Below are 26693 nucleotides of genomic sequence, written 5' to 3' on the forward strand. Positions count from 1 at the left end.
CACCACGCCCGGCCGATTCTAAGTTTTCTGAGGCCTTCCAAGCCATGTGGAACTGTGAGTCAATTAGACCTCTTTCCTTTATAAATTACCCAGTCTCATTTCTTTATAGCAGTGTGAAAACAGACTAATACAATTTGTGAGTTGGATTTCGGTCAGTCAGTTCATATGTGTGATATATACACTTACTCTAGAGTAGATTTGGAAGTGCCATGAGAGGCTTCTCTGATAGGAGAGCAACAATTTGACTAGTCAGAGATTCTTCTATATTAAACATGAGTTTAATATAGAAACTTTTTTTTAAGCCATGAAGAGATGTGTTTTGAAAGGCAAAAAAGAAAAATATTTTAGAGAAGCACCTACTGTCGCCTAGCAGAATAATCTACTTTTCTAGTACTGGGCCCAGAAGTTTTTCTATCCCATTAAAACTTGCATCATGGTGAAAACAGAAACCAGGTGTTACAGGAGCCTAATTCCCTGTTCCCATGTTTCCAGAGGAAAATTTCACTCTAACTTCTGGGAAGGCAACTTCCCTTTTCATCTACAACCTTCATTTACCTTTCTGCATGGAAAGAGGAATAGGATTACTAAAATTAGGAGAAATAACTGAGCTTGAATCACTCTCATTTGGAGCAGCACCATCCTGAGGATAAGTGTAATTTCTCTCGGTGGCATGCTTAATAGGCAAAACTCTGCCTCTATAAGGAGAAGTCCTGGAGATAAGAATGAGACAATTTAATCTTGGAGGGAAAAAGTAATGGGAATGTGATTGTCCACAGGTTAACCCAAGTTCTCAAATTCTGCATTGCTAGTAAGAAAGCTGATAGAGTGATCAGAATGATTCTTGCATATATTTTTTTCCAGTTAGTTCAGGACCTCACAGAGAGAAATGATGAATTATCATACCTTAAAACCCTAACAAATTTGCTGGGAACTAAAGAAACAAAGAAAATAAATAGCTGTGGCTATTGGATAAGGGCAGTAGCCAAACGGCTGTGCCTGCTGCTCTGTATAGAAATATATTACCAGAAATATACGCCAGGAAGGGTCAGTGGCTTTGCATTTATGAATCAGGTGTGGGAGCTCTCAAAGAAAAAGAACTGATTGAGGTTTACCATCTCTGAGGTCATATGCCTAAAGGTGAACTTCCACAGGAGTCTGAGAGACCTGAGATATACCCATGAAAGATACATCCTTCAAAGGCAAAAGCAAATAGTAGCCAAAGAAGAAAGCATGAGTTATTTTAGCCTACCAATTCGTGAAGTTTGTGAATCACAGTCTATCACTAGTTAATGCAGATTATCAAGTGTACAAAGCATGGAGAGGAAAGATGTCTTAGCCTTCCTGTCTCCAGAGAGGTGTCTGAAATTCATGCCCGAAGTACAACTCAAGTAGATGCTAGTAGAGACAGAGAAAATAACAGGAGAAGCAGTGTCGGTGAGGGATAAATGACTTGCTTTTGAAACTGTAAGATTATCATGCTAGAAAGGATGACCAGCCAAGATTAGAATTTAGGGATTCCAGGGTCAGCAATACAACTTGCCTGTGGTGCTTTACCTGAGACTGACAGCTCTGTATTATTCTCATGGAGGAGGGACTGGTGGCTAAATAAGAATCACCCCAGTGATAATTACAATCTAGTTAGCCACCTATGTGCCTAAGTTAACCAGTAACTTACAAAGATTGTGTCAAACATTCTAAAACCATTCTCATTTCCAAAGCCTCAAGCTAAATAAGCTGCCATTGTTAATACAAAACACCTGAACCGGGTGACTATTATGTGGCTGCGTACTTGCTGTCTAGCACAGAGTTCTCTTAAAGGAATTTATCTTTGATGACTAGGAACATTTACCCAGATCACTCGTTACACAAACATTTGTCTCTTAATGGGCATTTGAACAAGCCTTGAGCCTGAATGAAAAACTACCCAGCATGCCAATTTAGCATAATTATATAAAGTCTCATTAAATTTCAGCTGGTCAGCTCTATTTTCATTTTACTTTGCTCTTTCATATGACACAACTTCTTTATTTATAAGGCTAATGTCTATCAACTAGCTAGAGCCTGAAAACCCATTAAATTAGCATATTATGCTTATGTTAACATTTCTTTTCACAACCTAATGATTTACTAATTTAGCACTCATCCTTAAAGGGTTTTAGTGAACCCAGCGTGTGTTTTGCCTTGGGAACAAAAACTCAATTTATCACTCTGTCAGTCTTGGGAGATATTATTTTGAGGTACAAACTATCTCTAATGAAATGGAAAGCTACATGTTGAAATAATCTATAAACTAGAGAGATAATATCCTAGTCAAAAGACAGGATCTTTTAATTGGCACATCTGAATAGACATCATCATGAGCTATCTATGTATATGTCTAATTATGGACACATGAACATTACATACAAACCCAAATACACAGTCACATCCTTCTAAAGAGACAAGAATGGCAGAAACCTAAGAGCATGTTACATTAGATTAAATGAATTTCCAAGGAATATTATTGAAATTTTACTACTCACCATCAAATTCTGCTGGTCCAACACCTACTATAATTATTGACATTGGAAGTTTTGAGGCCTTCAAAGAGAATATACAATTAGGTTTCAATTAAGAAAATGAGTTCTTAAGAAAATAATTAAAGGCCAGGCATGATATCTCACACTTGAAATCCCAGCACCGTGGGAGGCCAAAGAAGGATTGCTTGAGGCCAGGAGTTTGAGACCAGCCTGGGCAACACACTGAGACCCCATCTACACCAAAAAATAATTAGCCAGGTGTGGTGATGTGTGCCTGAAGTCCTAGCTACTTGGGAGTCTGAGGTCGGGGGATCACCTGGGCCTAGGAATTCGAGGCTGCAGTGAGCTATGATCGTGCCACTGCACTCCAGCCTGGGCAACAGGGTGAGACCCTGTCTAAAAACAAAAAAAAAATTAAAAAAGAAAAAATAATAAGAAGCAAATATAACCGGAGTTTTAATATTTTTTCACAGATATTCATTAAAACAATTTGTGAGCATATTCAAAATTGTTAATACAGAATAATATACTTGATTCCATTCTTATCCTTTCCAAACTCTCTGCACACATTAATCCAGTGGGACATTCTTCGGAAATGACCAGCCCTGGGTTAGATCAAATAGAAGGTAAAGGAGCATCTACTTCCACTTGCTACTCTCAGACAAAACCTTTCTAAGCTGACTTTGGGTATCTTTTTCCTCTTTTCATGTTCTTTCTCCTCCAAAAATCTTTCAGTTGCTAAAGGGGGAAAGCAGTAACAGATTCATAAAATAGTAGTAGTACCATAATCTACCTCATTTATACCCAAGGTTAGAAAAAGCAATTTTCACAGTAAATGAGTGAATACAAATGAACATTACAGAAAGTTAGTACTGTTATGCACTAAATATCCTTGAGATTTTGAGGGAGACTAAATATTTCATGTTATAACATTTTATTCCATATAACATATCACATATCATCACTTAAATAATTTAATAGTAAGAATGTGAGATTGATCCAGCAATAGATAGATGGAACATAGAGCAACCACATCTTTCGCTATGAAGGTCACTGAAATATGACTAATTATTCCTTAGGGCATCATGTCCTCTTAGTTAAACCTAAATTACTAAGTCCATATTTTAAAGTGCATATTAATGCAACTCATTCCTGCATTATATTTATCAAATGTCTACTTCGTGCCAAACATTGCTAAACCTAGAGACTTTACAGATTACCATCTAGTAAACATAGATTTTATAGATTAGTAAACAATCAAATAACCCTAAAAAAAAAACATACAATTAGGAATTATAATGAGCAGGATGGTTTTTTAATCAATCAGTCACTATCCAGTTCTACAGAAATAGCAATTAGCTATCATAGTTCTCCTCTAACTGGAATGTAAATGTTAAGAAATAACCAGTATAAATCACAAGATTGTACACAAATAGATCAAACTAATAGAGGTAAACACACCCATGCCTGTGAAAATTATGCTATTATCTTTTTTTTTTCTTTAGGCAAGAATTTTTTTTTCACTGAAACAATTCATATCCCTTAGCTTGATCCCCATGGATCACTGGTACAGATGTATACGAGTTGTCTGGATAAGGTTAAGGATGCAATCTGCTGCAAAGGTGTGGTGATTTTATTTTATTGTTAACTAAAATAGACTCTAGTCTCTCTCTAAGTAGCACCATGTTGTCACGTGGCCAGCCCAATACGGAGCGACTCCCACTTACATTAACTATGGACTCCTTAGTCTGGGCCATATCTGAGATAACACCATCTGTAACAATCAGAAGCACAAAATACTGGGAGCCATCCTTTACAGAAGAAGCATATCTGAAAGGCAACGAAAGGTAAGGAAAGTAAAACAGTTTTCTATACGTGATGGTTGGTAAATACAATTTGGAATAGTTAACAAACATTTTAATCTCAATAAAATATTTGAACATGTTAGAGGTATATCTTATGCAAACTTTCAAATACACAATTATCTGAAATAACACACTAGAATAATTGCAATGTTAGTGCATGCTGGCACACAGACATATCTGGTTGCCTTAGAAGTTCATTTACTAATACAAAGTGTGCTAGATTAGTGACTATTTAGTACAAAGGAATGGACATAGCTTTTGGAAATAGACTTATCCTGACTAAGCACCACATTATGTTAATGATCTTCAGTAAATTACCTAAGCTATGTGAACGTTATTTTCTTAGCTTTAAAATTGAGATAATAACACTTACATCTTTATGTTGCTGCATGAATTAATAAAGAATTGCATGTATGGTACTCAATATAACCATTGTATAAATGATAGCAAGAATCATAAATGCTTTTGTTTTTTGAACTACATAGAGGTAATGGTTGCAACATTACAAATTTACTAAATGTCACTGAATGGTATACCTTTCAATGGTGAATTTTATTATGAAAATTTCACCTCAATAAAATTACACAATAGAAGAAATATTTTTGACACATCCACAGTCAAGTCTTAATATATGTTAAATCTAAGAAAGATGAGATGGAGAGTTATTTCAAAGCACAAAATTATGTATATGATAACATCAAATAATACTCAGTAATTTAGAGGCGAATTTTATGAATATGTTACATTTCACTACGTTTCTCTTTTCCTTTAGTTTTCTACATTCTAGATATCTAGATTATATTCTCTATAGAGATAATTTTTATGATTTTTGCACCTGGCTGGTATGTAATTCACGTCCAGTGCTAAGTAAGCATTATGGTTCTCTTAGGAGACAGGATAGTAAAGAAGATCTTGATCTGTATTTCTAAAAGTTACCAAGTAAAATTTCCCTTACAACCTGAAGGATTAATGAAAATTCCTTTACAATCTTAAGGAGCCCAGTGAATCCCATTTGAACAAGTTGGTGACAAATAGTATAAAACGTATGTCAGGGCACAACTTATTTCTTGAGTAGCAGAATTTAAAAACATGTAAAGAAGAAAAATACTTACAACTTTCCCCATGGACTACAGATACTAAGATTGGTCCATGCTACTAATAAAATACTGGTAATTTTAAAGATTGTTGAAGTAAATATAGTAAGTGGCATGCTCACTCACATCCTGTAAGCAGGATGTTCAACAGGTTCCACAATGTACTATAGAATTAAAAATATCCCCATAATGCTGAACAATTGATCCTGGACATTAAAGAATATGTATTAATTTAGTAGTAACACAACCAGTGGAAAACAGTCCAAAGCAGTTATAAACCTGTTCTCCTATTCCACGTTTAACTTTTTTTGTTTTAAAGAAAAGAAGTCTTAACAATTTCCCCCAGGATCTCAATTTTTAATTTTTAAATATCCATTATTTTTTAAGAAAGCATTTCTTACTATGATTCAGAAAGATAGGGTTTTATATTTCATGAGAATAATGAAAGACTCTATAAGTAGTGAAAACCTTCTTAAGTACAACAGTACAGCTTTTACGCTTTTCTTACCAAATGGTACTCTTAAAATGTAAAATATCTACCAGATTAAAAAACAATACAGACAGCTGACTACTATGCAGTCATATAAAATACTACTTCCAGTGGCTTAACTGATTTTCTTTGGATACACCAGGATGTATACCTAAGAAAAGGACAAGAATATATTCACACTGTACGAGAGTTATAGATACAGCCTAAAGCAGATCATAGTAAACTTGGAATTTCGCTGAAGTTTGTTTTATCTTAAAAATTCATAGAAATTTTACACTTCATGATAAACATATGCTTGTATTAATATTTTATATCTTCTCACTTTGAAAAACATTAAAGCGGTAGAAAGATGCATGAGTTTATTGTGTGACTGTCACTACTGCTAGGCATACTTAATTGGAAAATCAATTACATTTTACTTTTAAGTGCTGTCCGATCCATTTTAGTCTTTATCACGTTCGGCACCACAAATTAATCTTTTAAAACCAGTTGTTGCTTCTTTGGCACTTGTTCTACACGTTGGCACATTGTTGCACTTTGCAAGTAAATCTAAATTTCAAACAAAATCAATGTTGTATTACCATTTATTCTATTTAGCCTTTTATTTTAAAAGTACTACCATTTCTTTTAATTTAGTTATTATTTTAAAAATGTTATATATTTAAGATAAAATAATTAACATGCTACAGAAATGGATGAAGTAAAAATTATAAGCTGGCCACACCTCAGTACTTTTTCTAGGAGGTGACACTGATATATAGACTCACAGATTCAAATTATATTTTAAAGGTATTAGAGAAGCTTGCTTCTTAGAAGAATTTGATGGGGAATCCTTTTATAAATTGCATAATTAAGTCTTATTATTAAAAGCCAGCTGTCTTTTTTGAAATATAGCCTATCTATAATTTATATCTTAATATTACTATGATATATCTGAGAGAGAGGTTAACTTTGTCAGGGCAGTACAATTCAAACACATTTCTTTTGCATTTCTTTGAAAGAAGTTTCTGGGATTATTTCTATAAAAGTTCATATCTGGTTGGCTCAGATTCGTGGAATATTCTTTCAGCTTGTTATTAGTTCACAAGAATAGAGAGGGCAAGAAGATAAGAAACTGACTTAGGGATGTTTTATTTAAGTAGTTCAATTATGATTTGCACAATGGATTAAAACTTCTTAACAATGAATAAAGGAATACATTAAAATATTTCAACACAAAGTAGCAGAGCAAATTTTATATTACCAAGTGTCACCCCAAACTACTTTTGACTGGGCAATGAAGTGATCACTGTATCCACATAGATAGGTAGATTTGTTGCGTTTTCTTTTGTGTGTCTTTACCTCTGTAGCAGAGATAAAAAGGCTTAAAGATTTAAGGCATCAAAACATAGTGATTTGGAGTCAGATTATTCTGGTTTGAATTTTAGCTCCACCACAAATGATCACTCTATGTATCTATTTTATCATCAGCAAAATGGAAATGATACTACTGTCACCTCTTAGAGTTGTTGTGAAGATGAATAGATAATCCATATTATAGCACTGAACATGTTGCTAGAGATAGATCATGGGCTCCATAAGAATACTTATTATTTTATTATTGATTATACAGATTGAATAAATAAAGCATAATACATTATTTAATTTGAAAATTAGTTATGAGAATTCCAAAATAAAAAGTTATTTCCTAAAAAATGAAAATTCATTTTGGATAGTTATCTGGATTTTAGAAGGTTCTCAATATCAGAAAAAAACAGAAAAAAGTTACAAATAGCCAAAAGATAGAAAGTGATAGATCCCCCTTAAAACTGAAATGTGACAGCCTCAAAACAAGTAACTCATTAGGCACAGGAAACAAAAGACTAATAGGAAATAATGAATATATTTAAATCAAGTGAAGAAATTTTCATAATAGTCTGAAAAGATACTTGAAATTTTCATTAGTATATTAGTTTATTTTTGAAATACTAAGCTGGTATAATATACCAACAAATTAAATTTATTTCAAATTACTTAAAATTATTGATGAAGAATTCTAGATGAATAGAAATTGTTTTTAAATGATAAGAACAGGAATGTAAAGATGGTTCACACTATATACAACAGGAAACAGATTAATCAGGGGATGCTTAAAACTCCATTTTATTCAAACTGCATTCCACAAAAACCATTATTTTTAAAATATTTTTCTTTCTATTGTGATTAATAAGATTTAAACGTAGTACTTTGGACATCAGACATAGTATTACGTTCATATCTGCAAGAACCTAAAATTATTTCTCAGAATTTAAATTTGTTGTCAATTTACAACATAATGGCAATATATTTCTGTGTTTTAGTAGGTAGGATGATGATGCTTATGTGTCAGCTAGACTATAAATCCCACTTATTTAATCAAAGATTATAGACATGGTTAACATCTACCATCAAATGACTTTAAGTAAAGGAGCTTCATCCAATTAGTTGAAGTCCTTAAGAGCAAAAACTGGTTTCCCAGAAAAAAAGGAATACTCACATAAGGCTGCAGTATGAAATCCTACCTGAGTTTCCAATCTACCAACCTGTCCTACAAATTACATTCTTGCTATCCCTTACAATTGTGTGAGCCAATTCCTTAAAATATATCTCTATATTTTATCTGTGTCCATGCCTATATGTCTCCTATTGGTTCTGTTCTCTGGAGAACCGTGACTGATACAGTAGATGTTAATCACAATCATATTTCCATAGGTCATTAAGATTGGCTAAGCATTGTCATTTAAAAGAGTATTTAGGCTGGGCCCAGTGGCTCATGCCAGTAATCCCAGCATTTTGGGAGGCTGAGGCGGGTGGATCACTTGAGCCAGGAGTTGGAGATCAGCCTGGCCAACATGGCAAAACCCTGTGTCTTCTAAAAATTTAAAAATTAGCCAGGCGTGGTGGCACATACCTGTATTCCCAGCTACTCGGCAGGCTGAGACACGAGAATCGCTTGAACCTGGGAGGTGGAGGTTGCAATGAGCTGAGATTGCATCACTACACTCCAGCCTGAGTGACAGAGAGACATTCTGTCTCAAAACCAAAAAGGTTCTTTAGTTTCCTATTATAACTTTGTTAATTAAAATGAACTCGGCCAGGCGCGGTGGCTTATGCCTATAATCCCAGCACTTTGGGAGGCCAAGGCGGGCGGATTGCCTGAGGTCAAGAGTTCGAGACCACACTGGCCAACATGGCAAAATCCTGTCTCTACTAAATATACAAAAATTAGCCAGGCATGGTGGCGGGTACCTATAATACCAGCTACTTGGGAGGCTGAGGCAGGAGAATTGCTTGAACCTGGGAGGCAGAGGTTGCAGTGAGCCGAGATCATCCCACTGCACTCCAGCCTGGGCGACAGAGCAAACAAACAAAACCTCATATAGTATTCAGATAATTTAATTAAACAAACAGGTACAGATATCTCAGTATATCCAAAGTACTGTGGCTTTTATTTTTATATGTATATATGTGCACGTATATGAATGTCACAATGAATAATTCCTCCCTTCAATGTGGAAAAGATCTACATGTAACCACAGAGTAGTATCACATTAGTAATAGACATATGCATGGAATGATATCATAGACCAGAAGAAGCAGAGATTCTCTGTGACTGAAGTGCAGTACATTTGGGAGAATGTGGAAATGAGGTTGGACAGGTGAGCGCTGGTTGAATACTGGATGTTGTTGGATGCCAAGCTAAACCGTCTGCACTTAAATTTATGACAAGGCATCAACAGATGTTGAGTAGGATTTCATATCATTTGAAATGCTGTTCCCCAGACAGCACTGGAAGAGGAGGACTGGAAAGGCAAGAAATCAGAAGCAGAGGCTGGAAAGCCTCAAAAAAAGCTGATAAAACCTTCAAATTTTATAAATTTGATGCTTTGAGTCCTGTCTATTTTACAATATTGTTACCTCATTAATATTACCTAAAAAGTCAAACAGATCAGAGGTACATAGATATGAATCGTAAAAATAAACATGTGCTTAATATTGTTATTCTTTTTTTTTGTATTTTCTTTATGCTGCAGATTGACTTAACACGTTTTATTTTTAAAGGCACATGAAAATTCCTAAGGATTTCCCTTAGTGTACTTTCTTTTATTTATTTATTTATTTTTTTATTATTGCACTTTAAGTTTTAGGGTACATGTGCACAACGTGCAGGTTTGTTACATATGTATCCATGTGCCATGTTGGTGTGCTGCACCCATTAACTCATCATTTAGCATTAGGTGTATCTCCTAATGCTATCCCTCCCCACTACCGCCACCCCACAACAGTCCCTGGAGTGTGATGTTCCCCTTCCTGTGTCCATGCGTTCTCATTGTTCAATTCCCACCTATGAGTGAGAACATGCAGTGTTTGGTTTTTTGTCCTTGCGATAGTTTACTGAGAATGATGATTTCCAGTTTCATCCATGTCCCTACAAAGGACATGAACTCATCATTTTTTATGGCTGCATAGTATTCCATGGTGTATATGCACCACACTTTCTTAATCCAGTCTACTGTTGTTGGACATTTGGGTTGGTTCCAAGTCTTTGCTATTGTGAATAGTGCCGCAGTAAACATACGTGTGCATGTGTCTTTATAGCAGCATGATTTATAGTCCTTTGGGTATATACCCAGTAATGGGATGGCTGGGTCAAATGGTATTTCTAGTTCTAGATCCCTGAGGAATCGCCACACTGACTTCCACAATGGTTGAACTAGTTTACAGTCCCACCAACAGTGTAAAAGTGTTCCTATTTCTCCACGTCCTCTCCAGCACCTGTTGTTTCCTGACTTTTTAATGATGGCCATTCTAACTGGTGTGAGATGGTATCTCATTGTGGTTTTGATTTGCATTTCTCTGATGGCCAGTGATGACGAGCATTTTTTCACGTGCTTTGGCTGCATAAATGTCTTCTTTTGAGAAGTGTCTGTTCATGTCCTTCACTCACTTTTTGATGGGGTTGTTTTTTTCTTGTAAATTTGTTGGAGTTCTTTGTAGATTCTGGATATTAGCCCTTTGTCAGATGAGTAGGTTGAGAAAATTTTCTCCCATTCTGTAGGTTGCCTGTTCACTCTGATGGTAGTTTCTTTTGCTGTGCAGAAGCTCTTTAGTTTAGTTAGATCCCATTCGTCAATTTTGGCTTTTGTTGCCATTGCTTTTGGTGTTTTAGACATGAAGTCCTTGCCCATGCCTATGTCCTGAATGGTAATGCCTAGGTTTTCTTCTAGGGTTTTTATGGTTTTAGGTCTAACATGTATTCTTAAAAAGAGTAGGCATTCTTTAAAATGCTTATAGAAAATGACAATAAAAAACTGAGCTTTTACCCACATAGAAAATATACTTAAGGAAAATAATATCAAGCCAATATAAAAAGTATGAATATATATTTGTTTTGACGTTGCTAAAAATAATTTTTAATGATAATATATTAACATATACAGAATTTGTTTTTTAGACATTTGTTGAATACTTACCTCCTACATAATGGGTATGATGCTAAGTACTGTTGATAAGCATTTAAGAGTATATAAAGCAAGAATTTTATATAAACAGAGGTCACACACATTATAACTATGGCGCTTCTCTTAATAGAGAAAAAAATAGTACCTTGTCTACTTAGTTGTTAAACTTTTTGAATGATAATTTTGGGTCAGACAGAAATTGCCTGTCTCAATACAAGCTTAAAAATACAATTAAACATAAAATTCAAAGATGAAAGGATAAAAGCATTTCTTTTGTAGCCTTATACTAAGAAATGTATACATGGAACTTCCTATATTGTATTGGAAGGAAAAGATGACTCTTAAATAGCCATCTCTTACTGTTTTTCTTAATTTTCTCATGTAAAAAATAATAAAGAATTATTAGATCATAGTTTATTTTCAAGGAGTCTGAAAGCTTTCACTAGCAGGTGCTCCTATATTCAAGAACTTACAAAATGATGGATAAAACAAAAAATCGCAATAGAACACTGTGGAGCCTTTGATTTTAAATGTATATAGAAATGTACCTAGATATTTTATATCTATCACTTTAACTTTTACTGTAAATATATACCAGGAAAAATTATGAAATTACTTGTAAGCATTGATGAGCACATTTCTAATAACCAGCATGAGTTCACACAAAAGAAGTCTTGTCATTTTTCTCTTATCTTTTTATAAAAAAGTGATCTGCAGGGTAGTGTGGCCATCAATTATAATTTATCTTGCATTAGCATGGCATTATATTCTCCTTATTTGACTGCCATCAATATATAGTATATATGACATTACTTTACATCGGCTAGTAAAGCTAGGATATGTTTTTCAGATTGCAAGTCACGACCCATTAATGGATTGTGAGATCAATTTTGGGGGCCAAGATTGTATTTAAAAAAAAAGAGAAATAGAAAAGAACAGGTGCCATAGAAATAAAGATAAAACAGGTAAGACTAAGTACCATTTCATGAGTAACTTTTTTGGGGGGTTGTGTATGTACAGGGTTAATATATATTAATAAAATTCATATTTTAGTAGAGATTGCAGATGACTTTGTCCGAAAAATTCAAGCCGAAGGGTCACACTCAGAGAACAGTCATCAGTGTATCACTGTCAACCTGAGTTGGAGTTCCACTGGGAAGTTGCACTGGGGTCAGCCCTGGGTGCAAGGGATATTTTAGCATCTTGTCCATGTCCCAGATAATGAAAAGTAGAGCACACTGAAGTTACCGGTAATATTCATTGGGGAAGATGGTAAAGTACTAGAACCTTCAGAGAACTGGGGTTTCACATTGCCTTTGTACTTGATAAACTGACCAAAATACAGAATTTTTTTTAAGTTCTGGCTACATATTTGAAAGGATATGCAATTTCCGATTATCTCAAAATAAGTCAGGGTGTCATAGGATTTACACGGGCCAAACTTTCTAGGGATTTAAAAAGTGTTGTCTAATTCATTTATGTACTAACGAAAAAATGATAAGTACATATAGATTTATTTTTAACATTTTAACATTTTCTTCAGAACATTTACCTGGAGTAATATGCAATTATATTCTGATCTCAGTACTACGTACTATATACAGGTAGAGCTCTGGGAATTTATAAATTAGCTACTATATTAATTTCAGAGAGATTAAAATAATGTGCCCTATATATCACTGAAAGCTTCAAGTAGTCATCTAATAGAATTCGGTCTCTTATTACTTCTATGCTACTTATTACTACTATGGAATGTGATATTAGATAAGAATGATTTACACAGTTGACATCACCATTGATTTTGTTATTTTCCTCATGGATGCCTTTTCCTAAGAAAACGTTTTCCTTAGTTGAACAAAGATAGTTCCTAACATAACCCAGCAAATGTTTCTTCACTTGAGATTTTAATGTACAGTTCTCAGCAAAGTATCATGATCGTTTGATAGAGACTGTTTCTAACATACATTTTTTCCCCACTTTCTTGGAGGTAAACTAGAAGAAAACAACTTTCATGTTGGAGTCATGCTAGCAACAATGTTATGAGTTCACCATGTTCCAGTACATCAGAATAAGCACCTTGTCTACCCTCTACTTACCTTGCTACATGATTAATTACAGGAGCAAAGTTGGTGGGCCCATATAGTTGTACAGATTTCAGACTCCTGTAATAAGCCTCCATGACCCCCTCAATGCCATCACAGTAGGGGTTTTGAGGATTCCCATTCTGTAGAAATTTATAGGCAAAACAAAACAACAGTAAAAAAGTAAATCTCCGTGAAGATCAATTGAAAAAGACAAGAGAATAATACACGTTGACACTCAAATATTTTTTGAAGAACACTTATTTATAAATTTACAATAGCAAAACAATAATACATTAAGTGATCAACAATAGATTATGATATATATTATGGAGATCATGATATAATGTACAATCATTAAAAATCTATACTCTTAAAAAAATGGCAGAAAAAAATTTTAAATAAGAGAAGCTGAACACCACAACAACCTAAAATTAACAGTATCTTAATTTACACAGGTTTGGGTACATGTGGAGATAAACATATAGAAATCCTAAAAAGAACAAAACCAACGTATTAATAGTGGCTACCTCTGGGTGGTTAGATAACTGATTACTTTCATCCTTTAACCTATTCTCTATTTTTCCAATTTTTCTGCAGTGAACATGTATTAAAATTATAAAAAATAAATGCTATCAATTCAAACAATTTTACCTGATAGCAGAAAAAATGTAAAATATCTGCCACATGAACATTTTCAGGCCACAATTGATAACCCCAAGTAGAGAAGGAGTCAGAGGGAATACAATTTGGTGTGGGGAACATCAAGACAAGGCAAAAGGAAAGGAATAAAAAAGACACCCAGGTCATTCAAGGGAAATGGAGCTTGCTGTTAAGAAGCTCTTATTCTGGGAACAGCGCCCAGAAAGGCAACTTTAACCCAAGCTCTTATTCTGGGGACAGGACCTGAGGCAACTTTAACCCTGAACACCTAGGCTGGCTTTTTCACACCTTAAATGCTCTGTCATTATTAGGTTTAATTCTCCTAGTCCAAATTACACAAATAACACAAGACCATGTATTAGTTATCTATTGCTATGTAACAAATTACCTCCAAAGTTATACCCTCTGTATAGTGGCTTAGAGCAATGCACATTTATTATCTCACACATTTTTGAAGTCTCAGGAACCCAGAAGCAGCTCAGCAGGGTGGTTCCTGAGCAGGTTCTCTCATGAGGTTGCAGTGAAGATGCCGACCTGGGCTGCAGTTATCTGAAAGCTTGACAGTGGACAGAAGGATCTATTTCCAAAAAGGCTCACTTACATGGCTGTTGGCAGGAGGCCAAATGGACTCTCCACAGGGCTGCTTGAGTGTTCTCATAACATGGCAGCTAACTTTCCCCAGATTGAGTGATCCCAGAGAAAGAGCAAGGACAAAGCCCCAATGCCTTTTGTGAGCCAGTCTCAGAAGTTACATGTCATTACTCCTACTTTAATCCGTTTGCTAGAAATGAGTTACTAAGTCTAGTTCACACTTGAGAAAAAGAAGATAGCCTCCACTTCAGGAAGGGGAATATCTAAAATTGTGTGTATATCTTTTTTATGCATTAGTGATAGTAACTACATTTAAACAGAGTTAGGAATAATTTTAGCATACATGTTTTTACTTGAACGATCACAAGTAACCAGTAATTTATAAATAAAATTTGTTGAATTCTATATACCAAGTTTTATACTAAAATATTTACATATATTCTATAACTTTGATAACCCTAAAAATGTAGGACTGCCATTAACCCCACTTTATAAAGAAACCAAGGCAATGAGAACTTTGATACTGTGCCTAAGGTCACACACGACACGAAGAGGAGAGCTAAGATTTAAACCAGGCAGTCTAACTCCAGAGCCCAATTTCTTAAACACCATTATGCTACCAAATTATGAAATGCCAAGCTTTCTTTTTTTTTTTTTTTTTTGTGAGACGGAGTCTTGCTCTGTTGCCCAGGCTGGAGTGTAATGGCCAGATCTCGGTTCACTGCAACCTCTGCCTCCTGGGTTCAAGTGCTTTGCCTGTCTCAGCCTCCCAAGTAGCTGGGATTACAGGCATGCACCACCAGACCCAGCTAATTTTTGTGTTTTTAGTAGAGGCAGGGTTTTGCCATGTTGACCAGGCTGGTCTCAAACTCCTGACCTCAGGTGATCCACCCACCTTGGCCTCCCAAAGTGCTGAGATTACAGGCGTGAGCCACCACACCCGGCCAAAATGCAAAGCTTTCTACAAGGCTGGGGAGCTTAGGAAACAGGGCCAAATGTTACCAACTACTTCAATTTTATCATTCGTGAGACAGGGATTTATATCTACTTTTTTTCTTTTAATTTTGTCTTTTCTTCAAACATTTTTATTAACCCTCATACATTTTTGAAAGTATAAAAATAAAAGCCTGCTTTACATTATAAAACTGGTTGCATGACTCGGCTGAAAATAGAATGTAAAAGATAAGTTTAATATTTAGCACAAAGCAGTTAGTGTTTTGATGTTAATCTGAGCCGACCTATTTAACATTCCTTTAAGATTTTACGGTGCTCTTTTCCCTTGATAAGGTATGAAGCTAATTAAAATTAAAACTCATTACTGATTTTGGGCATATAAAAATGTATTACATATCTACCTTAAGGGAACAGTTACAAACTAGGGTAGTCCTGAGCTACTTTTATTTTTTAACATGTTGATTGGAGGTTTACATTTTGATGAAACTGTATGTTATCACTATTTCTCTGGAATTGAAACTACGAGGTCACCATTTTTCTCTTCTTTGATAATGGAAAGGTAATCATTAGATGTTCTATTCATCAACATGGAATGTTTAATGATTTCTGAATTAGTCCTACCATAATAAGTTGCTCTAAGGTTTCCTCATATGTCTTAGATGATAAGAATATCTTACATAAAATTATGCCTTCTTTTTAGTATATGCTCTGGATTATATCAGGATTACTTAAAATATTTTATAGCTACTAAAATGAGATTTTCTTCTTAATGAGAAAGTTGTAATGAGTTATAAAAAGATTTTTAAGTCTGTTACTTGCACACACATGTTTATGGCGGCACAATTTGCAATTACAAAAATATGGAACCAGCCTAAATGCCCATCAACAAATAAGTGGATAAAGAAAATGTGGTGTGTGTGTGTGTGTGTGTGTGTGTGTGTGTGTGTGTGTGTACTACTCACATAAAAAGGAATGGAATAATGGCATTCACAGCAACGTAGATGGAGTTGGAGACCATTATTCTAAGTGAAGTAACTCAGGAATAGAAAACCAAATATTGTCTGTTCTCACTTATAAGTGGGAGCTAAGCTATGAAGATGCAAAGGCATAAAAATGATATAATGGACTTGGAGACCAGCGGGGAAAGTTGGGAGGAGGGTCAAGGATAACACAGTGACCACTGCTCAGGTGATGGGTACATCAGAATCTCAGAAATCACCACTAAAGAACTTATCCATGTAATCAAAAACCACCTGTTCCCCCAAAACTAGTGAAATAAGTAAAAACATTTTAAATGTGTTTAAAAACTCATTTCTTGAAATAATTATGCAGGGAATCAGTTATTGCTTGTTAAAACAAATTAGAATAAGTCCAGGTGTGGCTCGGACACAAAAGCAAAACACAGGATTTTTTTTAAATAAGCACATTTAATTTTGTTGTTTATTAATGAAGAGGGCAATGGATGCCTTATTTCATATTTCCCTCCTAATTAACAACCTTTCCATTTATAAAATAATATATGTTAACTTGTAGAACACATAGAAAAGCATAAAGATCTGACTTTAAAATGATCAATCATCTCACCACTCAGACTTAAGTGGGGAGGAGTGCCCAGCTCTCATCCATTTTTCCTCCCGTTTAGCTCCCTCAGGGATTGTGCTGAGGGTGTGGATTCAGCTCCATGCAAGAAGCCTGTCATCTCTGTTGCCGCCTGCAGCCTGTGACACTTTTCAGCAGGGCTAACAAGCTGACAAAATACTGAAAAGAAGCTCTTAGGGGCTGTTGCTCTACTCTGAAATGTGACTGTTGCTTACCATGGGAAAAAGCTGAGAGAATTCTTCCTTTTATTCAATGAACAAACACCTATTGAGCTTCTGTTTTAATATAGAGTACAGTGTTAAAGACTCTTATTTATTAAATTGCTGGTGCCTACTTGGCAAAAAAAACATACACATAAATATTAAATTGCACACATTTGTATAAATGCCAAAATAAGTGAAAAGCATGCAAGTGCATTTAGGTATTTCCCAGGAGAAATCACCTGGACAGGTGTAGCGTTTCTCTGTTGGTCCACATGGAAGACCTTGTTTTAAGGACCACTGGCCACAGGCTCATTAGAAATACCTCTGCCAGAGCTCTGCACTAGTGTGTTTTCAGTTATAACCCCAAAAGGAGTCATCAAGAATTACAATGAGAGGAGAGCAACGACTCATTCTTTTCATAACCATAAGTCTTGAAATGGTAATATTAGGAAATTCTTTCTTTCCTCTCCCATTCCTTCTTCTTTTCTCATAGTGTGTCTTACATAAAAAGCTGGGATTTACTGAGACCTTTTCAAATGAGCAAAGCTTAGGTTCAACATCTGTACTAGCCAAAACTTACACACTGGGGGTAATTTAAGTTGTTAAGAAGACTCCCTTGCTATCCAAAAGAATTATGTGAATTTGGTGAGATAAATAGGTTAATGTTAGAGAACATATATCACAAATTCATACCATGGAAATACGAGGGTTTATTAACACCAGGTAGTTCATGAAAGACCAGACTGTCATGAAACTGAACTTTTTGTATCTGTCATTTTCAGTACCTACAGATAGATATTGCAGTGATTTAGGATGAGCTTAACACAGAACACTTCAGCAAGAATGAAATCAAATACTATCTCACTAAAGACCTACTTAACCCATATCTGCCTTATTTATCCAACAAAACAGAAGTGCTTTGAAAAAAATTAAAGTAATATAATCATTCGGTAATATTAAAGTTGAGGCATTATCATCAACATAATAATTGTTGTTTTCATCGTCAATTTGAGAGGCTAGTCTTCATAGATTTAAAGGGGTATGATCTCTATTCCATAAATGTTTGAATTGGGCTCAAAGAACAGACTATGGTGTAAATAACAAAAAATATGTATCATTCCTTAGCAGTAGATACTTGTATAGGTTTGGTTACAAGGGGTAAATGTGGAGGTAGGAAAAGCAGAAAAGAAGAAAAGTGGAGGGGAGGACAAAGGAAAAAAATATACACTAGTGGAGGAAGAAAGATATGGAAAGAAAATTAATAAAGCTCTCATTTAGCTTAACACAATTATTCCTTTTCTTAGGCTTTAAAATAGCTCGTGACCTTTTTCCTGAGGCACTTCAGACTTAGAATCACATGAGTGATTTTCATGGTTTTATAAGTTTCTGGGAGATTTTAATTTTCTAAGACACAACAAAATCCCAGCAGACACTCATTTTTATGACACTGGGAGTGTGGCATGTGAGCTATTTCATGGAAGAAAGAATTAAGCCCTCCAGCAACCTCTCTAGAAATTGTGTGGGTGATGGAATAGAAAAGTAAGAATAAATACAAAAATAAAAATGTAATACTCCTCTTAAAACATTTGAGAAAGATGAAATCTTATATAAAAACTTATATAAAGGTACATATATCATGTTGTTAATATAAGCATGTATCCAAGAGGTGAGATTACAGGTGCTTTTATAAGATGGGGTTTAGCTGTAGTTAAGAGCATGAATTCTAAAATAAGACTGACCTGGGTTCAAGTCCTGTCCTTTGGGACAATGGTCAACTTCTGAGCCTCTGAGTTGAGTTACACAACTCCTGGGTGCACTTTTCTCACTGTAGGTAATGAGATTGGCAGTTTCTGGAGCAGTGCAATGTGTCAGCATGAAATATCTACCATATAGGAATTTTATGAAGATTATATGAGACAATGAGTATAAAGTATGTGACTCGATACTCAGTAAATACTCAGCATTGAGTCAAATACTATTTCACGGAAAAAATACTTAACCCTTGTCTGTCTTATCCAAAAAAAAAAAAAAACAAAAGTGCTTTGAAAATTTTAAAGTAAGATAATCATTAGGGAATACTGAAGTTGAAACATTATTATTAACATAATCATTCTTATTTTCATCATCAATGTGGGAGACTATTTTTCATAGATTTAAAGAGGTCTGATCTCTCTGTCTTATTCTGTTTGTGCTATAAGAGAATACCTGAGATTGCGTAATTTATAAACAATAGAAACGTACTTCTCACAGTTTTAGAGGCTGGAAAGTTCAAGATCAAGAAGCCAGTAGGTTCAGTTGCCTGGTGAGGGCTGTATCCTCACATCGCAGCAGGCAGGACAAGCTGAGTAAAGCCTCTTTTACAAGGGCCTAATTTCATTCATGAGGGCGGAGCCCTTGCAGACTAACTAGCTCTTAAAGGCCTCACTTAATGCTGTTACATTAGCAGCACCTGAACTCTGGAGAGGACCGACTGAAACCACAGCAATACATAGCCTGTGTGTGTTTTAATTGGGCTCAAAGAACAAATTAACGCTGGGCACAGTGGCTCACACCTGCAATCCCAGTACTTTGGGAGGCTGAGGCAGGCAAATTGCTTGAGCCCAGGAGTTTGAGACCAGCCTGGCCAACACAGCGAAACCCCATCTCTGCTAAAAATACAAAAACTAGCCAGGTGTTATGCATGCCTGTAATCCTAGCTACTTGGGAAGCTGAGGCACGAGAACTGCTTGAACCGGGGAGGCAGAGGTTGCAGTGAGCTGAGATCTCACTACTGCACTCCAGCCTGGGCAACAGAGCAAGGCTCTGTCTTGAAAAACAAAAACAAAAAAACAAATAAACCAAAAAAATAAGTAAGGCACAAATCCATCCTTAAGAGTACAGCTTGAGTATCCCTTACCTGAAACCAGGAGTGTTTCAAATTTTGAATTTCTTTCTTTGGATTTTAAAATATTTATATAATTACCAGTTGAGCCTCTCAAATATGAATATCCAAAATCCAAATTGCGCTGATGAGCGTTTCCTTTGAGTATCTTATTGAGTTCAAAAAGTTTCAGATTTTGGAACATTTACTTTTCTGATTTGGGAGGCTCAACCAGTATATATTTGTATAGGTTTGGTCACAAGGAATGAACACAGAGACAGGAAAGGCAGCAAAGGAGAGAATTACAGAGACAGAGAAAGGGAAAAATTCAACGGTGAGAAGAAACATATGAAAGGAAAATTAATAAACCTCATTTAGTTTAACACAATTATTTCTTTTCTTAGGTTTTAAAAATGATGGTACATTACAGATCTTTGGTACATTACACATTCTTTGATACTCCTCCCATTGAGAAGTGAAGGTTAATTCCTCTACCTTGAACCTGGATGGTCTTAGTAACTTGCCTGACCAATAGGATGTTGCAGAAATAACATTTGGGGACTTCTAAGAATATGATATAAACATCCTTGGAGTTTCTGTCCTAGACTTTTAGATTACTCACCCTGGGGAAGCTGGCTGCAACATAAGAAATCTTACTACAATGAGACCACTATACAGTTCTGAAGCCCTCCATAACTACAGAGACAGACCATATGTAAAACAAGGGAGAGTTGTACAGGCAACCCCAGCTTTTCAGCTATCCAAGCTCAGGCCTAAGACATGAATGAACATGAGCAAAGAAGCCATGTTAGGAGACATATCCGCCCCAGAAGACATAACATGGAGAAGATCTAAGGAATTCAAAAGACAGCCAGAACTAAGTTGAAAAATATGGCCCCAGTCACCAATTCCAGGCATCTCTAGCCATTCAAGTCACCTAAGCTGAGACTCCAGGCACTGCAAAGCAAAAATGCGCTATCTCCCATTATATTCGGCTTGCATTCCTGAGCCACAAATCATAAGCATAATAGAACGATATTGTTTGATAACTCTGAGTTTTAGGAAGGTTTGTTAGCAAGCAATAGATAACCAAAATAGACCCCCATTTGTAAATCAGGTGGGTGCACTTCAGGTAGATTTATGGCTAAGCTATTTAGCTGGCCTTTTTCCCATTAAGTTCACACTCCAAAGTCAACTACTTACCAAAATTAAGCTACAGTCAGCAAAGCTTGCTACCTGACTGACTAAAGAATAAGTACCAAAGCAATATTAAAAGGTCTAACATTAATTTTTCAAAACATCAAATCCTTTTGACAAATTCTTACCAAAGCAAATTCGTGAGATATCCTTCCATCTGGAGGCAGTTTTGCACCAAATCCTAGAGCTGGAAACATTTTATCACTGTCATAATCTTGAACAATTTCTCCCACTGCTTTTAGTGCCATACCATAGGCATTCAGTTGGTAAGGATTCATGTAGTGGAGGGAAGTGGGCTGGGCAGGGTTGCCTGATGACAGAACACATATTTCAAACATAAACAGTTAGGCTAAATACATTTAACAAGATTTTTCTTGGTGTCTATTTCAGAATGAAATATTCAAAATTATGTTTTTCTGCCGATATACAGTGTGTCAAATCATTTTTTTTGGATGGATATTAACATAGAAATATTTGTTATGTTAGACATATAGAAAGTTCTAAGATATGCCAAAGCATATGCAGAATTTTTCAGAAATGATTCTTATTTTCAATGCCACAGGGTATTTTTGAGTTTTTGTTCTGGAAGTATAAAAGTACTTTTGTTAATCTTATTTTATTATAATCTTTATTTTTAAACAAAATCATGTGCCTTTAGCTTGAATCCTTATTATGCCTATGGCAAGATGACCCAATAGATTTAATGGACTTCAATAATTATGAAGGCTTCCTATAAATAACTGAGTATTTAAGAAATATCCCAATTTAGCACCTAAAAAAGGGAAGCATAGTGATTTTCAAGTGCAGGCTGATTAAATATCTAGATCTAAAAAATTCTTCACAACTTTCGAACTAGACATTAAGCTAGGAGCCAGAGGACAGAGTCAAGTCTTGCCATTTGTACAGCAGCCTCTGTAAAATAAATCCTACCACTGTGTTTACCCGGAGGACAAAATGAGATTACATGTTTAAAAGTGATTAAAAATAATAAAGCACCATAGAATTGTAAGCTGAACTGCTACAGTTATTGTGGTCTGCGTCATCCACAAGGTTCTGAATTTCAAAATGCTTATACTGTGTAGGATGTTGCACTTGAATAGTGATGAAATTGAGAGAAAGTGTAACGTATTAATATGTGCTACCACTCAAACACATTGAGATTCACATCAAGTTGCCCTAATCACCAGCATAAAGGCAGCCTGAAAGTCCATTTGGTTTCTTAAGTGAAAATGGAAAGTTAAATGAGACTTGTTAAATCAGCACATGAAGCTCAATTTTACGTTAAAGCATTGCCCGAAGAAGAAAAGCCTCAGGGCATAGTTTTTCTGATAAGGAAAAAAAATAACAAAAAGCACTTGAGATCCAGAGAGAAACAAAATAAAGATCTCCCCTTGGGTTATTTGACAGGTAATTATACACATAATATTTTTGTCCTAAAAACAATTAATTGAACTTTTTTTATTTTATATTTCCAAGAGTTACCAGCATTCAAGGGCTGGCTCCACATAACAAAATCACTAAAAAAGTATCTTCTGACCAAAATGGCCGAATGTTCCCCTCAACTTGACTAAACTTGTAGAGAGTTTCTTCCTGACTATAAGACCCTGACCGCTCTTTTCTTACAGCTCACTTTAGAAAACTTGCAATTGTAAATTCTTCCTCTGCCCCTTTGAGATGTAAATCTTCTACAACCAAGGAGTATCTTTCTCAAGGACATGGAAGGCATCCCTTTGAAATATAAACATCAAGAAAAACAGTAGCCCTATCTTCCAGTCTCTGTGAGAAGACAGAAGCCTAACTTCCATAAGCACCAATTAGCAAACAGAGATGGCCTAAGCACACAAACCAACCTCCGGGCTGACGTCCTCTAGGACTTTTCCAGTAGCTCACCTCAGCAAGCACAAACACTCCAACCTTTTGTTTTGAAGTAGTTGAGTTCAATTTTTGTCCTCTGTTGTAACAGTCTTGACCCCTTTGCAATGGTCTTAAATAAAGCCTTTCTTGCCTTTTTAATGTGTCCAGTGTGATTTTTCTTTGACACTTTCTTCTAAAGTAGGGACTTTGCCACTTGATCCAAAGCCCAGTGGAATCAGAGATTAAAAAATACCATTACTAGACTAAGTGGTTATTTAACACAACTCTCATGCCTGAAATCCTAGCACTCTGGGAGGCTGAGGCGGGTGGATACCTTGAGCCCAGGAGTTTGCAACCAGCCTGGCCAACATGGTGAAACCCTGCCTCTACAAAAAATACAAAAATCAGCTGGGTGTGGTGGCATGTGCCTGTAGTCTCAGTGGCTCAGGAAGCTGAGATGGGGGGGATCACTTGAGTCCGAGAGGTCAAGGGTGCAGTGAGCCCCTGATAGTATCACTGTACTGCAGCCTGAGCAACAGAGCAAGACCCTGTCTCAAAAACAAACACAAACAAACAAACACTTCCCCCAACTCTCAAACTCGCAAATATAGAAGAGTTTTAACCCAATGGTGACAATATGGCAAATACTTTTACTTTGCTATGAAAACTGTAAATAAAAAAATATAATTAATACCCCAGAACATTTAAACATTTTAACCTATCATGCATAGCTGGGCCCTTTGTACCCATACAAAGATGTTACCTATCTCTTTCCAGCATCTTCCTCTACACCAGTCTCTTCACATTATTGCTAATGATACTTTCCCTCCCATCTCTACCTCTCAAGTTGCCACCCTGTCCTGAAATTCACCTTCTCCTCCTCCAACTTATGTCTCACACATACTAGACAGCCCTTTTTGTTTATTCCAGCCCTTATTGTCTTTTCTCTTATACTGTTATGGATCTTGTATTCTATACCAAAAAAAAAAAAATGGCAATTTAAAGTATTGAGTCAACTCCTTGAGTCTGGGACAGTGTTTGTATTTCCTCTGTATCTGCAAAGATGCTTTTAAACAATGAATTTGTAGTAGGTTAACAACACTGGGGCCCAACTAATAGCCATAATAATTATAACACGGAACCTAACATGTATTGACCATTTTATATCATAGCTCACTTAACCCTTTCAACAAACTGACAATATGTATACTTTTGTTATACCCAATATTATCAAAATTATATCTGATTTTGCTTTAGAGATGTACTATGTCTTTGTAAGAAAATCACAGTTCAATAGAATATCTTTAAGAGTTTATTGAGACATAATGGCATAAATTACGTATTAACCATTTAAAATATATAATTCAGCTGGGCATGGTGGCTCATGCCTGTAATCCCAGCACTTTGGGAGGCCAAGGTGGGTGGATCGCTTTGAGCTCAGGAATTCAAGACCAGCCTAGGCAACATGGCAAAATCTCGTCTTTACAAAAAACACAAAAATTAGCCAGGAGTTGGTGGCATGTGCCTGTAGTCCCAGCTACTTGGGAGGCTGAGGCTGGAGAATCACTTGAGCCCTGGAAGTGGAGGTTGCAATGAGCTGAGATTGCACCACTGTACTCCAGCCTGGGTGACAGAGTGAGACCCCCCATCTCAAAAAAACAAAACAAAATAAAACAAAGAACAATTCAACGATTGTTACTATATTCATAGTTACGTGCAATCGTCACTATAGTTAATTTTAGAACATTTTCATCACTTCAAAAAGAAACTGTACCCATTAGTTACCACCCTAGCCCTAAACAATGACTAATCGTCTTTTTGTCTCCATTGATTTGCCTCTTCTTGACAGTTCATAAAAACAGAATTACATAATATGTGATCATTTGTAACTAGCTGCTTTCACTTAGCTTACAGATCTCAACAACCATCTATCTTGTAGCATGCATGTATTAGTGCTTTATTTTTGTTTATTGCAGAATAGTATTCCATTGTATGGATTTTATCATTTATCACTTGTTAGACATTCGGGTTGCTTCCACATTTGGGATATCATGCTGTTATATATATTCACGTATAAGTTTTTGTGCTGACATATGGTTTTAGGTCTCTTGAGTATATATCTAGGAGTGAAATTGCTGGGTCATATGGTAACTCTATATTTAACAATGTGAGGAACTTAGCAAAGGTTTTTCTAAAGTGGCTGTACCATTTTACACTCCCACTGATATAGTTTGGATGTTTGTCCCCTCCAAATCTCAATGTTGGTGATGGGGCCTGGTGGGAGGTGTTTAGGTCATGGGGTAGGATTCCCCATGAATGGCTTGGTACCATCTTCATAGTAATGAGGGAGCTCTCACTCTGTTAGTTCACATGAGAGGTGGTTGCTAAAAGGAGCATGGTACCTCCTCCTCTCTCTCTCCCTCTTGCTCCCACCATATAATATGCTGACTGCCCCTTTGCATTCCATCATGATTGAAAGCTTCCTGGGCCTCACCAGAAGCCAAGCAAATGCTGGTGCCATGCTTATACAGCCTGCAGAACTGTGAGCTAAATAAACCTACTTTTTTATAAATTATCTGGTCTCAGGTATTCCTTTACAGCAATGCAAATGAACTAACACAACCACCAACAATGTTATGAGGATTCTGATTTCTTCATATTGTCACCAGCACTTGTTATTTGACTGTTTTCTTATAGTCACCCTAGTGGGTATGAAATGATATCTCATTACAGTTTTGATTTGGATTTCCTGATGCCTAAGTTGGCCAAGAATAATTTCATGTGCTTATAGGCCACTTGTATATCCTTCTTTGGAGAAATATCTATTTAGATCCTTTGCCCACTTTTAACATTGGATTATTTGTCTTTTTATTGAATTGTAAGTTATTTATATATTCTAGATTCAAGTCCCTCATGAGAGGTATGATTTGCGAACATTTTTTCCATTTTGGGGGATATCTTTTCATTTTCTTGATAGTGCTCTTCAAAGCATAAAAAGTTTTGATTTTGAAGTTCATTTTATCTATTATGTTGTTATTGTTGCTCATGAGTTTGGTGTCTTAAGAATCAACTGCCAAATCCAAGGTCATGCATATGCATCCCTATGTTTTCTTCTGAGAATTACATAGCATTGGCTTTTACATTTAAGTATTTGATCCATTTTGAGTTAATTTTCATATGCGAGGGAAGAGTCCAACTTCCTGCTTTTGCTTGTGGCTATCCAGTTGTCCCAGCACCATTTGC

General features: G+C 35.8%; 1 protein-coding gene across 1 annotated transcript in view; it reads right to left on the reverse strand.

Annotated features, from left to right (window-relative positions):
- CPNE8 (copine 8) overlaps positions 1–26693 on the reverse strand; it is a 263643-nt gene that overhangs the window by 21222 nt on the left and 215728 nt on the right. The window contains exons 15-18 of the mRNA XM_003252308.2: positions 21725–21906; positions 13545–13672; positions 4247–4349; positions 2523–2580 (exon numbers count right to left, since the gene is read on the reverse strand). Of these exons, the coding sequence (XP_003252356.1) occupies positions 2523–2580; positions 4247–4349; positions 13545–13672; positions 21725–21906 (471 nt within the window). The remainder of the gene's footprint in view (positions 1–2522; positions 2581–4246; positions 4350–13544; positions 13673–21724; positions 21907–26693) is intronic.

The sequence above is a fragment of the Nomascus leucogenys genome, chromosome 11 (assembly GCF_006542625.1).
Source record: "Nomascus leucogenys isolate Asia chromosome 11, Asia_NLE_v1, whole genome shotgun sequence".
Taxonomy (NCBI): Eukaryota; Metazoa; Chordata; class Mammalia; order Primates; family Hylobatidae; genus Nomascus; species Nomascus leucogenys.